Below are 15,546 nucleotides of genomic sequence, written 5' to 3' on the forward strand. Positions count from 1 at the left end.
GAGTGCGCGCGTATCCTGACAGTTGCTTTGCTCTGCAGTTGTGTGCGCTCTCAATTGCCTAGCTTTTTTTTTTACTCCGTACCGTGGTCTCTTCGCGCCTATCAATGGAGCCTCCCGCTCGGAAGAGGAAAATGTACCTCCACGATGGCCAACGTTTTCACGTTCCCTCATCGACACGCCGCTATAGGTTGCGTCACATGTCGCAGCCGGTTGCGCAAGGGCATGCATCGAACATTGCCGAGCCTGATCTGTCCTGCTCGTTTGACGACTGTCCGCTACTTTCAGACGATGAAATCGGCGCATCGTCAGCTGGCCGTCAGACTGACAATGCATGCCCGGCCCCAGACGAAGGCAACGAAAGCGGGCAATCCGACCCAGTACCGCCGATAGACGTTGCCCAAGCGCTCGCAACGGCTCTGCGCGCGTATGGCACGGGCACCCTTCCTGGATCTACAACAACAAAAGCTGCTGCAGTCGTAATGATTCTAGCTTTTGTTGTTGCGCATGGGCTGCCTTGGGACACCGTGGACGGGTTGTTGCGTCTCATCGAAGCATTGTTTGGATTTCAAGGTGACATGCTGCCTCGAAGCAAGTATCTACTCAGGAAGTTGTGCAATCCAATGATGCATACGGCCGTGAATCGCCATTACTACTGCAATATTTGCGGAAGTCAACTAGAGCAGCTAAGTTCAGAGACAATGCGCTGTCAAGCATGCCAAGCAGATATGAAAGTCTCGCTATTGAATAACGCAGGTTGCTTTTTCAGCATCTTGAACATCAAGCAGCAAATTGGTCAGTCGATAGCAAAGTTTAAGGACCTTCTGTTCGCCCAAATGGAAAAAATAGAGCAAGGACTGCAATGCGATTCAGTGAGTGACATCACCAGTGGTGCCTTTTACAATAGTCTTAGACAGAGTGGCAAGATATCCCACAAGGACTTGACGCTCACGTTCAACACTGACGGAAGCCCTGTTTATAAATCGTCGAAAGCGTCTGTGTGGCCCATCCAGTTCACTATAAATGAACTTCCGCCAGGTGTGCGCCGCCAAAGCCCTGTTCTGGCTGGATTGTGGTTTGGCCACAAACATCCAGACATGATGGTGTTTATGGAAAAATTTGTGGAGGCATTGCAGGCTGTTGGAACTGTTGTGTGTCAGCATGGAACAGAAACGGTTAGATCAAAAGTTCATTCCATCTGCTGTTCAGTTGATGCACCAGCCCGTGCAGCAGTGACAAACCAGACACAGTTCAATGGAAGGTTCGGCTGCTGCTGGTGCCTGACCTGTGCAGAACACATCGAAGGTATGGCGTTTTTCACCTTGCTCATGAATTATTAGCTCTCTCTGATTCAGATGTGCCCGCTAGTTGAGTGACCATACGCCATTTTGTCATAAGGATGTGTTGGAAAATGTCTTGCCACGATAACTAGTGTTAGACTCAAACATTGCAAATCAAAGTTGTTTTCACGTTGGCTTCTATAATGTTTTACTTTGTGTGATGATACCTTCTAAGCATACTTGCGACTTCCTTGCATAGGGTTTTCTTCTTAAGCTAGTTTATGGAATGCGTAAGTTCTGTCCATGTTTTGACAGTGCGGTGCATGCTCTGCATTATGTTGGGTTTTACAGCATCCATAGAGGAGTGGTGTGCAAGTTCTCTCTGCTCCAGCGTTCACCTATTTGAAGTGCAACTGCTATGCAACTACTTTATAGTGGGGGGAGACAGTGCTGCATTGTCGATTTACACTGTGGGCAATAGCTTGTAACAAAACGTAGCACAGTACAGAGGCAGTAGCATTTAGTGTATTGATTAAACCGATCTATTGGGCTTACTTTATAGGTACTGATGGGCTAGTTGGATACCCATGATTTGGTGAAGCAGTGCACTTGGAAAAGAAGGACTGCTCCTGAACACTTGGACATACATCAGTGCATGTGTATGTCTTCACATTCATTTTCATGTGAACTTGTGTTTTTTCCCAAGTGCGCTGATTCACCAAAGTCATGTCAAGTGGGCTGTATATAGGTCAGTGGCATGTTTGCACTGAGGCCTTTTGGCGACATAGAGCATGCTAAAATCTTTTTGTTCAGGCTGTTCTTGGTGCAGTGCAACGTGATGAACAAGAAATCTATTAAAGGAAGGTGTGAGACTGGGCTAGTTGTTAATCCATGATGTGCCCGGCGCGACAGCATACAAAGGACGGAAAGGCACGATGGAGACAAGTACACGATGAACAAATTAGCTGGCACTTTCCTGCAAGCATTCTATATTGATGCAGATTCTTGCTAGAATAAAAAGAACATATGCTTCACATTTCTGTGCACATATTTGTTGAAAGTACTGAATTGCTTGCAGTTGACAACATAGCTTTCATGTCACTGCCTGTTACTGTTTAACTTGTGAAGTGCCATGAGATGCATAAGGTGCTGCATCGCATTAATGTAAATGTCAGGCAACCTACTACTTTGTACCCTACAAAGCACCAATATGTCACTATGAGCACACTTGTAATAAACATTGTGGGATTTCCTATAAATGTTTGTATTTTTAGGTGTATGTAAAAAAATTTATGGGCATTTCCTTCATTGCAGGTACTCCTCGTTACATCCAAACGGACTTTGTACTGAGAACAGAAGAAGGGGTCCTGAGAGACATGAAGCTTGCCCTTGAGCTGAATATGCCAGTGAATGGCATCAAGGGTCCATCGCCCCTGATAAACCTTAATTTGTTTAATCCAGTGTTGCGCCAGGCAGTTGACTACATGCACTGTGTGCTGCTTGGAGTGACAAGGCAGCTTACTGAGTTTTGGCTGGACAGTGCAAACTCCCAGGAGCCGTTCTACATCGGTATGTACCTGTCCTCACTTGTTAAAGTGGAGTAACTGAATTCTATATTTTGTTCAGATAAGTCAATTTTGAAGGGAAATAACAATTTGCTCTTGCAGTGCATGTGACAAAAGTATGCCTGATAACATCCATGATTTAGCTGGTACTGATGTTACATACATGCGAACATTCCTTTTCTTTTTTTAGAAATATTACATATACTGCGCACAAGTCAGACTACTTATGTAATGCAATGCGCTCGCCATGCTCTAAATTGCAGAAAAAAATAAGAAGGGGCAATCAGCCATTCCTGTATACTGGGGAGTGCCGAGCATTGTCAAAAATATCCCACTAAAACTTGCAATTGGTCCAGTGTGGATACCTGCCTGGAAATAGCACTGAAAAGGAAATGTTTACAGACTACAGTAGGAATGCCTTTATGTAAGAAGTACACATAACCGAATTTGACAGATTTGGCCGAGCTGGGTTGAACTAGTTATAAAACAGCTGATTGCTGAGTTGTCGGCTAGTTATTTCAACAGAAAAGACACAATCAAAAATTTTTGTTAGTACTTTTTTAATTTCACGTGATATTCTGTGACTTGCATGTTCTAAGACCTATGGTGAGCATGTGGCTTAAAGAAACTTGAACACGTCATTGCAGTATTACCAGCGTCTGCATGTTCATCATCATTAACGTCTACGTTTTTGTCGATTAGTATAATGCTTGCATTCTTCCAGTTTTCTGGGACCCTTGCAGTCGATAGTCACCTCGTATAAAGAGCTGCCAGTTTTCCAAGCATTATGTCTCCTTCATCTTTGATTAAATCGACTGTTATTCCATCTTCTCCTGCTGCGCTCTCTTGCTTGTTTCATGTCTTGTAAGGCCCTTCTCAGCTCATCGCGAGTTATAGGAGTTTCTGTATTCTGTACTTTACTGTTTTGAATGGAGTTCTCCCGAGTCCTCTAGCGGGCACTGTACAGGTCAGTACAGAATTCTTCCATTGCCTTTACTATACCTTCGAGATTGCTGATGGTATTACCCTGCTCATATTTTAGTGCATACATCTTGGTTTGTCCTATGCCAAGTTTCCTTCTCACTGATTTCAGGCTGTGTCCGTTTTTTACGGCTTCTTCAGTCTTTCTCATGTTATAGTTAAGAATATCACTTATTTTCTCCTTGATCAGTTTTTACAGTTCCGCGAATTCTACCTTATCTCTTGAATTCGACACTTTCATTCTTTGTCGTTTCTTTATTAGGTCCTTTGTTACTTGGGAGGGCTTGCCTACTGGTTTCCTTGGTGCCTTGCCTCCCACTTCAATTGCTGCCTCTGAAGCCAGCCTAGTTATGGTTTCATTCATTACCTCTATGTCAGCATCTCTCTGTTCTAAGGCTGCATATTTGTTTGCACGTACCAGCCTGAATTTGTCTGCTTTTACCCTTACTGCCTCTAGGTTGACCTGTTTCTTCTTGACCAATTTTGCTCTTTCTCTCTTCAAATTGAGGTGAATCCTAGCCCTTTCTAACCTATGGCCACAGCACTTTATTCTACCTATCACTTCTGCATCCTGCACTATGCTGGGATCGGCAGACAGTATGAAATCAATCTCACTTCTTGTTTCACTATTACGACTTTTCCAGGTCCACTTTTTATTGCTACGCTTCCTGAAAAAGGTGTTCATTATTCGAAGCTTATTCGTTTCTGTGAATTCTACCAGCATCTGTCCTCTAGCGTTCCTAGAACCGATGCCATAGTTTCCAATTGCCTGTTTCCCAGCCTGCTTTTTCCCCATTTTTGCATTGAAGTTGCCCATTACTGCAGTATACCTGGTTTGCACTTTTCTCATCGCTAATTCATCTTCATAAAACCGATCTACTTCATCATCATCGTGACTGGATGTTGGAGCACAGGCTTGTATTGCAACCCTCTCATTAATGCTGTAGAATTAATCAATGTTGCCCGCCATGACCTTATGGATTAGGAATCCTACCCCGTATTGCTTCTTATCTGGGAGACCTCTATAGCAGAGGACATGGCCGTTATTCAGCAATGTATAAGCGTCACCAGTTCTAGTCTCACTAAGGCCAATGATATCCCAAACAATATGTGATAGTTCCTCAAAGAGTCCTACTAAGCTAGCCTCACTAGACAGAGTCCAGCTGTGAAAGGTTGACAGGGTCATTTTCCATTGGCGGCCTGTCCTGACCCAGAGATGCTTTGCACCCTCTGCTGCGTTGACCACCGCGTTGGTCAGGTGCTCCGTAGCTGCTGGGGACTGAGGCCCATGGGTTAATTGTAGGAATCATAAGGGGGGGGTGGCCAATTACTGTACCTGGGAGGCCAATACCTGTTCTGGTGAGGGAGTGTCTTTGTCTAAGCTTAGTGTGCCTTCCTAATTTGGTTGTCCCTGGATTAGTATAGCCCCACTCGCTCTCTGCATCTTTTGCTGGTGTCAGGCATCACTGCAAGCCTCTGGATGTCATATAACTGTAAAGGCAATGTGCTTCTCTGTGCATTAAGAATATTGATGATAGTATAGGTTTCATATCACAGCAGCCAACATTGGCTATAATGCACCAAGCACTAATAAATGTTGTTTTAGTAATGCCTAATGCTTGGATTGCTATAAATATTTGTGGCCTTACCACAGCTACCATACTATGCGGAGTCTAGTTTGTTTATGTGTTTGTGTCCACATGGCATTGCGTGAAAACTAGGCTATTACTAAGACATGGTTAACATCTAGTCTTGGTACTTGAGAAGCTGGGCACATGATTGCACTATTCCCAACCATTGCAGGTATTGTAATCAGTGAGGCAAACATCCTCTTCATGGCATAGATGGAATTTGTGGTAGTATACTACGGCTTACTTTTGTGCAGGTGCTCCTTCAACTATAGCCAAGCTGGATAAACGTCTCCTGAGTATTTGCCCACCCCACTGCTTCACACGGCTGCCACGGTCCTTGGCAGACAGGTGCTTCTGGAAGGCGAGCGAGTGGAAGAACTGGCTGCTGTACTACTCTCTGCCAACAGTACTCGGAGTGCTGCCACCGCGGTTCTGGAGGCACATGTCAATGCTGGCCGAAGCCATTTTCACTCTGCTCAAGAGTGAAATTTCACCAACTGATCTTCAATGTGCAGGTTAATTGTTTACTTGCATTTAGACTATCTTGCTTCTATTTTTAAGAGTATTTACCACTCAGCCTGTTATTACCATTTTCCTGCTGCCAGTGTTCCCTTGTCATAGTCGTTAGCTGGTCCTTCATCAAACCTGCAGCCCCCAGCGACAGCTGTTAAGTGCATTTGCTCTAAACGTGTGTGCAAGAGTAAAAGCTTTTAATCTCGGCAAAAAAATACTGCATTGCCATTCGGTCACAAGTCTGCTTCAGACCAAAGTTAGGGGTGTCATTATTAGAAATAGGTAAACGAAAATCGAAATTTTCGAGAGCATTGTTTAGGGTAATTTTATGATCTGAATGTTATGTTAGTATACACATTACATACTTACTGTACACAAACTGAAAAGCCAAAGAGCAACAATGTGCACACCATTGGTTAGAGCAGAGGCGCAGAGACTACTCTGTCCCCTACACAACCTTTTGCGCATCATCAAAGCATCACATAGTACGTGCCTTAGCCAATCAGTTCTGTGGAAGCTTGCTAGGTGGTCATTTTCCATCTTAGCTAACCACTATACTTGCAGGCTGAAGTAATCAGCAAGTCCAAAGCGACACTGATTATGGCAAAGGCTTAGATTTGTCAATGAATTCAACCTTGTTCTGCAATATAGCCTTCTGATTCGCTCAGATAGCAGAGTGAAAGGCACTAAAAGTGCCTGTCCCTGGATTGAGTCTTGTAAAACAGATGCATCCTCTAGTGCAAAGCTTTTCTCCTGACACTATTTTTCTTTCATGACTTATACAGCACGTTATATACCACTGTGGCAGGTGCATTTTTTTTTCTGATCGTCTATTCACTCTGCATATTCCCCTCGATGCCCCTGTACCCAGCAGTGCACCCAGTGAAAAAGTGCTCCCGCAGCCTCGTTTGCACGATTTTCTGGCAACTGTGTTTTGTCAGGTATTTGAGGTCGCACAGATGTGGGAGCATTGTGCACACACTCTAACTTCTATAGGCGGGTAAACAAAAGTCAGAAAAGACTTATATCTGGTCCTGCACTACAATAGGTTGCATTTTATGTACTCTGAACTGCGTTTGTTTTGTTCCACTGCTGCACTTCTGAAGCTGTGCAACACCAACTATTCTAATTTTGTGCACTGCTGGTTTCTTCTGGTAGCCATAGCTTCTGAAATTTATAAAGCCTTTAATTAGACTGTCTGAGTCATTACAATTTCACTCTCATTGACAACCATGGCAACATTGTTTTCTTTTCTGTTTTTTTTTTTGCTGTGAATGCTAAAACAAAATGCGATGCAGGAAGATAAAACACTCAATCTGTGCACATTTCATAGGTATGCTTGATTGTGGCGTGAAATACATTTCATGAAAAGGGGCAGAGAAAGGACGATAGTGAAGCGGCCAACAGGGGTGGATGTTTTCTGAAGTTGAGTATTGGACTGTAGTTATCATGTGACTATTGTAGATACGTCCCCAGACACCATAATAGATGCTCAAGCCATGTCGGAGTGTATTTGTTCTGTGTCCCCCATTATGTAAAGTTTTACTCTTGATACATGGGTATGCTCTAATTTAAACCTTGTTAGAGACACACCTTAAGCGGATGAAAGTATTGGAGATGTGAGAATTTACACGTGCATTGACAAGCTTACTCAAAGCTTTCTTTCAACAATACCCTTATATGAAACAATTATTTTTTCTAGGTCACCTGCTTGAATCCTTTGTGTGCAGAGCTGCAAACCTCTATGGGACTCGCTTCATGACTTTTAATGTCCACCAGCTTCGCCATCTGACGTCAAGCGTGGAGCATCTGGGTCCCCTTTGGGCAAACTCAGCATTTCCCTTCGAAACAGGGAATGGGAAGCTGACAAAGATGGTAAAGGCAGCAAAAGGAGCTCCAACACAAATACTGGAGAGAGTCACTCTGGAAGGAGAGCTGGAGCTTGCGCTGCATTTGCTTTCTCTTCCGCATGATGTGGTGAGGTTTTGCGAAGGACTGCTTGGCAAAGTTCCTATTAAGAAAGTGACTCGAATTGATAATGTATGCTTATTTGGAGCACCAGTTACAGCTATGTTGTCCGAGCGGGAACTTCAACGTGTGCAAAATTTCTTGGACACAACATGTGCTGTAATTGAGGAATATTCAAGAATGAGCTTTGAAGGCACAATTATACACAGCCAGCAGTATAGAAAGCCAAAGAAAACTGACTGTTCTGTCGTTGCAAGCCATGATGGGAAATTTTTTATAGTTTCCCATATATTGCATGTAATTGACGGCATTTCTGACGTGGTTCTCTTGCTTTGTCAGAAACTGGGAAATGGTGAAAATGCTGATGGTTTTCCTCCTCACATCAAAGAGTGCTTTTTGTCACCTGTTGACACTTGTGTTGTTTTAAAGCCTGCTTCTGTTGCAATGCCGGCTTTGTTTATAGACTTTGAGGCTGAAAGCAAGCACTATGTATGTGCATTGCCCAACATTGTAGAACGGGATTGAACTGAAGTACAAAAACAAAAGTCTCTGCGTCACTGTATTTACGGAAATCTAACTAGCACGTTTTTTCTGAGAAACTGCGTTCAAAAATAACCTGAACTTATATGAAACAAAAGCTGCGTATATGGCCACCAGCGTTTGTGGCATTGTGGAAAGTTCGGTATCTGCGAGAACGCTTGCTGCCGCATACTTTGACAAGTCAGATGCAGAGTTGCATATAATCTGAATTAACTTCTGGGGTGTTACGTGCCAAAACTATGATCTCATTTTGAGGCGCGCTGTAGTGAGGGACTCCGGATCAATTTTTACCACTCGGGTATATTCAACGGGCCCCGATTATGCGACACATGGGCGTGTTTGCATTCCACCCTATCAAAATGTGGCTGCTGCGACCTCGTGCTTAGCAGCGCAGCACCACAGCCCTTGAAAGTGAGTATTCTCTCTAAAAGAGATTGCTTGAGATTACCACCCCTGTGTGCTTGGTATCTGTGGCCAATAAAGGCCAAACTTCAATGACATGCATCACTTTCATTACGAAAGCTCATATATAAAAAAAACTCCCTTTGGTGAAGGTAACTTCTACATGTCTCGTATTCTGATCCTGAACGTTGAGGGCATGCTATATTTTTCTATTATAAATGTGGCGAGTTGCATTCATACGTAATTTTATTTTTTTACTTTAATCTCGTGAAAATTGAGTGGGTTAGAATCCCATAAGTACAGTGTCAGTATGGGTCTGCGTTTTCGAAGTTTATCTTGGAACAAAATCACATCTTTTGTTTATTCCACAATGAAGTTATAGTTGCTCATTCTGGCATGCACTATTTATTTGACTGAATGAACATACTCTGATGGGAGCCATGGCGGACGTAGCACCGATGTCTTCCACTGGCTTTTTTTCTCTGCCTACACTGGCTGGTCTTGTTCGTTTAATTTAATCTTTTGTCTACATTCCATGGGTGTACCACTAAGTTGCCTGTCAATATGGTGATCTACTGTAGTAGTTGAGATGGTGACACGCATTACTCACTGCTTTCCAGGTCCACTTGCATAAACAGTAGGACATTTTTTAGTTCGGTGTCTGACGAAGGTGCTGGTGAAAGTGACTCGCAGGCTTTTGCAGAAAGACTATTACGCAAGTGTACCCTCATAGTGTGGCTTGTCTTCCCTCGTGTGAAGCTGAGAATCTTATCGTAAGTAGAGCCTGCTGGACGATATCAATGAGCATAGCTGGATACATTAGAGTTGGTACACATAGAGTGCCAAGGCAATGGATGTGTAGCTACGCGGCGTCATACAATCGTTGCAGACCACGTGTGTCATTGTATGACTTCACATTCTAACGATGTCGAAGTGCCGTCGGTGGTCCTGAATAATCTTTGCTCAATCTCCAAATCTTTCCTTCAACAGTGAGGTGGCATGTACACAGCATGTTTCAAGTGCGTGCAAACAAGAGACTGCTGCTGCGACATCACCAGCCAGAAAACACTTTAGGTAGTCAAATTTGGCAGAACATGTCAAATCAGTTGAGGTGAATAGTTGGGTCAAATTGTTCTCAGAAGCCTGTCCACTCATTGATGTCCCCTTAAATGTGGACATATGTAGAGGTAGCAATCGAGGTCCTAGGAATCTGGCTGTTGTCTCGTTTCTAGGCAATATGACTGCCTTGTGCGCTTGAAGTTTGTGATTGTATGCTTTGTGCTCATTTTATATAGGTGATTTGGCAATGAAGCTCGGCAGGCACGCTGGTTCCTTCATTGCTGTGTTCTACTGTGGCTGTATACTGCTCTTTGAGCTGTTTGGTCGGAGTAAATTCCTCAAACTGGGCTTTACTCTGCGAAAGCAGAGACGAGCTTGCATTGCTGAATGTTTGGCAATGTCGATGTTAGGAGAATGAAGCTAGGATTGGGCTTCCTGAATGATCCTATTAGTTTGCGCTCGTCATGCAGATTGCTTGCCCTTAAATCAATCAATCTGGATAGTGTCAAAGCCAGCTGATGTCCTTGCACCTGTGCTGATCTTCACATCCATGATCATTGCATTCCTCATTGCCCTCAATGTGAAGCCAGAGTAGAGTTGTAACCTTGCAGAAATTGAAGAATAGACTCTGGCAGTCTAAGCCTACCGTATTTACTCAAATCTAAACCACCCTTTATTGTAAAAAAACAAAGAAAACTTACCTCAAATGCAAGCCGAATTAAAAAAAGGCCTTTTTATTGACAGAAAAGCATGATTTTTATTATGCAAGTGTGCGTGCCATAGGCACGTCTTAAGTTCACTTGTCATCCACGACATCGCTGTCCTCTTCTTTGCTCACTTCTTCCCAAAGGGCATCGTCCTCACTTCCGTCCAGCGTGCTAGAAATGCAGCATTTTCGGAATGCTCTGGTGATCATTTCAGCTGGAATTTCATCCCATGCCACTGCAAACCAGGGCATCTATTCTGCAATGATCACTTTGGTGATACCATTGTCTTCATGTGACGTAATGCTCAAACAGCCAATCAGCTCAACCGATTTTTCTCAACCAGCCAATCAGTGTGCAATTGAGGGTGATTGAAGCTGCTACACTGTCAACTTTTGTATGTTTTGCATGGAGAAGTGACCTGCTTTCTACAGTGGCCCCATGCCGCATTATCGGTTATAACGATGAATTCTGGCTGCTGAATGTCCGTGCTGAAAGGTAATGGAATCTGAAATCCTTGAAAAGAAAAAAAGTGAAATGCTAGCTGCTGCATGCTTGCCCGCCACTGCAACTGCCGCCGCGAGCTTCTCTCCATGAGAGATTCACACCAGCCTCGCACATCTCTCCCGTTGCCCTTCCACCCCTCCGAACAAGAATGGGCTGCGGCCATAGCTCTGTGCCTCGCCACTCTCCAAAACGTAAATGGACCACGCCACCTGCACTGCCGGCGCTGCTCCCAGATTGCTCGCTGGGCCATCTCTATGGCTGGGTCCTCACTGTTGGTTCTTTATTCTATGGTCCTCATTCTGCCCAGTTCTGCTAATGGGTTAAGTCACTCGCACTTGTCTCTGTTTGTTGCATCGAAGCCATTCCTGGCCATGTTGTTTCTCAGCCTTGTATGAGTTGCTGCCGAAATGGAAGATGGCTGATCTGCCCGCTGATCATCAGCAATGCACTACGTTGCTGGCGAAAAGAAGGCACACTGCTATAGATTTGGAAACCAAATGCTTCTAACTGATGAGGCGATCGTCACGAACGTGCATCGGATAGCGACAGTGACGGCCACGACAGCAGCGCTGACACTGTAGGGCAGGCTGCTTCAAATCGTCTTCACTCAGTCCATCGTGGCGCTGTTCATCGAACTTTTCTCGTGAACGTGCGCAACAACATTCCTGGGGAACTTTTATTTGGCCAGTAGTGTGTTGTGTCCGTCCATCAACAAAACAGCACAGCATTGCTCTTTTTCACTTCTTCCCATAACCTGCTGTCCTAAGCTTGATCTCTTTCACTCTTTTCGTTTACTGTGTATATGCCATGGGCATGTCGAAGAACACCGGTGTCTGGTCAGTGTTTGCAATCTGCTCCAGTTGATAGCTCTTTTGCCGCCATTTTTCGATGACGTAGTACTGGAATGCCATGAGCTTTTCCTCAGAATTCGCTGGCTAGTTTCTGGCACACGAAAGCCAGTCGTCTGAGGCTGAAGCCGAAACATTTCATGAAACGCGTTACCTAGCCTTTGCTACGCTTGAAATTGGTTTGTGTGATACCCCTAGCATTGGTGACCTCCCTTGCCTTCGCCTGTATAATCCCCGTCGTTATGTGCATTCCTGCTTCTCTCTGTTCCCTAATGAATACGCTGTATCTTCCACCTCATGGTGTTGACTCCTCTGCGGTCCGGTGAAACCCATGCGGGCTGCACTGCAGTTGGAAAGCTTGTTCCATTTCCGCCACCATAGCCCGTTCTTTTCGTCCATGCCGAACTCGTACTGCACTTGGAGGTTGGAGGTTTTCTCCATGTGTAAAACGACCTTTTGCCATTAGCCTGCAGTGTAGTGGCACCACTTGGTCAGTGCCACCGCAGTGGCTGGCACGAGGCTACAGCGCGACACTTGAAAAAAATTTGGACAACCTGCTCTGAACGATCGCTTCCAGAAAACACAATGGCGCACGCATATGTTGCTACAAGTCTGTGACTGTGAGGTGGCGATAGGTATGTGGCAGTTGCAGCCAAACCACCGACTCAAATCTAAGCCGACCCCTTGCTTCCGTACTTCATTTTCTTTTTAGAAGTATCGACCAGTAATTAGGTATTACAAACACTGCACACATGTTAGTACACTTGTTTTTCCTGTCCCATATTTGTAGCACATTGTGTTGGAAACATGAACCAACTAGCCAATTTAAATATTTAACTTTTATGTTACCTGCATTTGTAGGCCTCAGTATCTGTACATGAGAATGTTAAATTTACATGTACAGTAAAACCTTGTTAAACCGTAGTTGGCCGGAGCTTGGAAAAAGTATGTATTAAACGGTAGTACTGCTAAACTGAAATAGTGTGAGATTGCTCATTTACCTGTCAAAAACGGAACTCAGAGAGAGTGCAATAAAAGGGCAAAAAACATGCAGTATTATCCATTTTGCACGACAAAAGTCTGTTATATTCGTTTGATGCCGCAGCAGCCTAGCAGCGATGACAGCAGCATCAAACTCCTTTAAGCTCGGCAAACGCTCGCATGAGGCTGACATAATGCCCATCTTCTGCCACTGTCGGGCCTGAATCACCCGTGCTGTCGTTTTCTGTGTCGTCCTTATCACTGTCGTTAGGGGACACTTCGACAATAACAGAGGCAGCGATGGTGAAAAGACGAACCTCAAAAAGTTTAACCTCGTAGCCAATGTCTTTTCGCGGTCCCAGCAGCACTGCCAAGCATCTTCTCCGTCGCATTCCAAATGCCACATACCATATTGAACGGTAGATCCTTCTCGCGTGCCAGCGGCAATTTTGTGCCACGTTCGGTAGCACAAACAATTTCCAATTTTTCATTTATGCTGAGCACCTGGTTTTTGTCCAAACTTTGGCATGACGCAAGTCCTAGCTTGCACGATGCAACAACACTATCTGGCTCGGCACCAAAATAATGTTGATGTTAGTGTGGCTTCACCCTTCCAAGCGGCTTCTGCGTTCGTGCTTCGAGGCCGTTCTGATCTCTGAGGCTCATTCTGCCTGGCCGACCTACCGCCGTGATTGTGCTAGGAAAAGTGCAAACACTATGTGTTAACCAATACGTACGCAATAAACCGGAACGGTTTATGCGAATACAAAACAGATTATGTTGAATAGCCGCTGAGTTGGGGACTTCACTTTACTAGTTTAAAATGAAACTGCTGTTTGAGCAGGTACAGTTTAGCGATGTCTTACTGTGTTCTTGTACAGTAAGTCACTGCAACATAGTGTTTGTAGTATCAATTAATTCATCAATAGTTAGCCTTTTTGTATCTTGTTTCGTACTCCACATTGTGAAAACTTATTGCTGTTTCTGACGATGAGCCGTCACACTTATAAGCCATTATATTTGGAGAAATACTTTGATGGCCGATAATTAAATCCTCTTCACGGAAGAGGTGCACCAGTATAGTTCTGTTGCGTATGGAAATCTGAAATCACAGCTACTGCCTGTACTAGTTTGAAGGAATTCAGACTATAAGGTACATGTTCTCCACTGATAAGCATGTAGTCCTGTAAATTCTTAATAACACTGCACTGAGCTTAGGTATGTAAGCTATGCATTAGGAGACATATAATGTGTTTAGTTGAACTAGTGCAGGGGTGTTTTTGCTGTAGAATATATCGGCCAGGTCGGTAGTTAATATTCTACATACTGGAACCCAGATCATGGCAGTAAATCACAATTTTTAAGGTATTACGACAATAACAAGATTGAGCATGTACTGTTGAAGCAAAATTCTAGGGACCATGGGAATGGTGGCCAAACTGCATGGCTGAGCTCTCCAGTGGTGGCATACCTTTGTCTGAAACTTATGTACTGTCCGAGTGCATCATTTTTACGCAAAGCTTTCTTTGGCTTTTGCAAGGGATATGTTTGCTCAGTCAGTTTCTTACTGAGTATACTTGGCAAGTTTCTTGCTGAGCAAACTAGCCAATGCTTGATGCATACTTAGTAAACTGGGCTGGTCCCGGAGATGATGCGGTCTGAACTAGGCCAATTCTGGAAACTGTAATGTGTTGTTGCTTGAGTCACATAGTGAGAGTTTCCACAGTCGTGTGGGCATTTTGGCGGCAGAGCAATTTTAAAGTTGAGCATATAAAAAAAGCCTGAATTGTGGGAATTTGTGGCATTTGCACCTGTGTCATGGGACTGAAGCACATTTTTAAAACTTGTGCTATGCTGAAAACATAGTACATAATGCAGTTACCCGCCCATTAACACTAAGTCAATTGGCTCAAGTTTTCTGTGATGAGAGAAGGCGAACAGTTCCTTGTATGTACAGTGTCATACCTGATGGTAATACATCATAATACTAAATGGTAAAAATGTTAATTTGCAACTACAAATTTGCATGTTACACGTTGGCTGCCACCAACAAAGAAATGCGACCCCACAGTAAAGGTTGGGTGGAATATGCACTTAGCTTTCTTTCTTGGGAAACATAGGCAATGCCAAACAATGTTTGAAAACTTTGGTTGAAGAGCACAGCCAAAGAGTAGACAATGTATCGACCTGTCAGCTTTCCCCAGTTCACATGTGTGCATGTTTGCAGTTTGTGTAAAATACCATATGTCCTGATGTACTAAACAGAACGCAAAGCCGCTGGGGACATGATACAGAAAAGAAATAATGAAAACCACATACGATTATATGAAAAAGAAAAAGGTAAAACCCATGATGGGGATGCAGGAATTGCCATTCTTCAATATCAATAAGTGTACATAGAGTGCAGCGGTGCTGTTTGACCACCACTTCAATGGTCCATACAATTTTGCTCTCAATCCATGCACACAACTCAAGTATTAATGTGGAATAATCTGTGGTCTTCACTAGTCTTTTTAACGCCACTTGCTTGGGTCGCAGATTGCTATGAACAGTTTTTATATCCAGCACAA

General features: G+C 43.9%; 1 protein-coding gene across 1 annotated transcript; it reads left to right on the top strand.

Moving 5' to 3' along the window:
- The first annotated feature begins 725 nt into the window (after positions 1-725).
- LOC140214340 (uncharacterized) lies at positions 726-8,460 on the top strand. The gene is made up of 5 exons (XM_072285701.1): positions 726-1,302; positions 2,592-2,846; positions 5,709-5,969; positions 7,670-7,944; positions 8,365-8,460. The coding sequence occupies exons 1-5, from the start codon at positions 726-728 to the stop codon at positions 8,458-8,460; spliced, it is 1,464 nt and encodes a 487-aa protein (XP_072141802.1).
- Positions 8,461-15,546: the final 7,086 nt, after the last annotated feature.

Source organism: Dermacentor andersoni, unplaced genomic scaffold (assembly GCF_023375885.2).
Source record: "Dermacentor andersoni unplaced genomic scaffold, qqDerAnde1_hic_scaffold ctg00000039.1, whole genome shotgun sequence".
NCBI lineage: Eukaryota > Metazoa > Arthropoda > Arachnida > Ixodida > Ixodidae > Dermacentor > Dermacentor andersoni.

Excerpts from the sequence above, each read along its gene's own strand:
- LOC140214340 (XM_072285701.1), top strand. The coding sequence starts at position 726 with ATGAAAGTCTCGCTATTGAATAACGCAGGTTGCTTTTTCAGCATCTTG. Across the intron at positions 5,970-7,669 it reads AACTGATCTTCAATGTGCAG|GTCACCTGCTTGAATCCTTT; the intron begins GTTAATTGTTTA and ends TATTTTTTCTAG. Across the intron at positions 7,945-8,364 it reads TTTCTCTTCCGCATGATGTG|CCTGCTTCTGTTGCAATGCC; the intron begins GTGAGGTTTTGC and ends GTTGTTTTAAAG.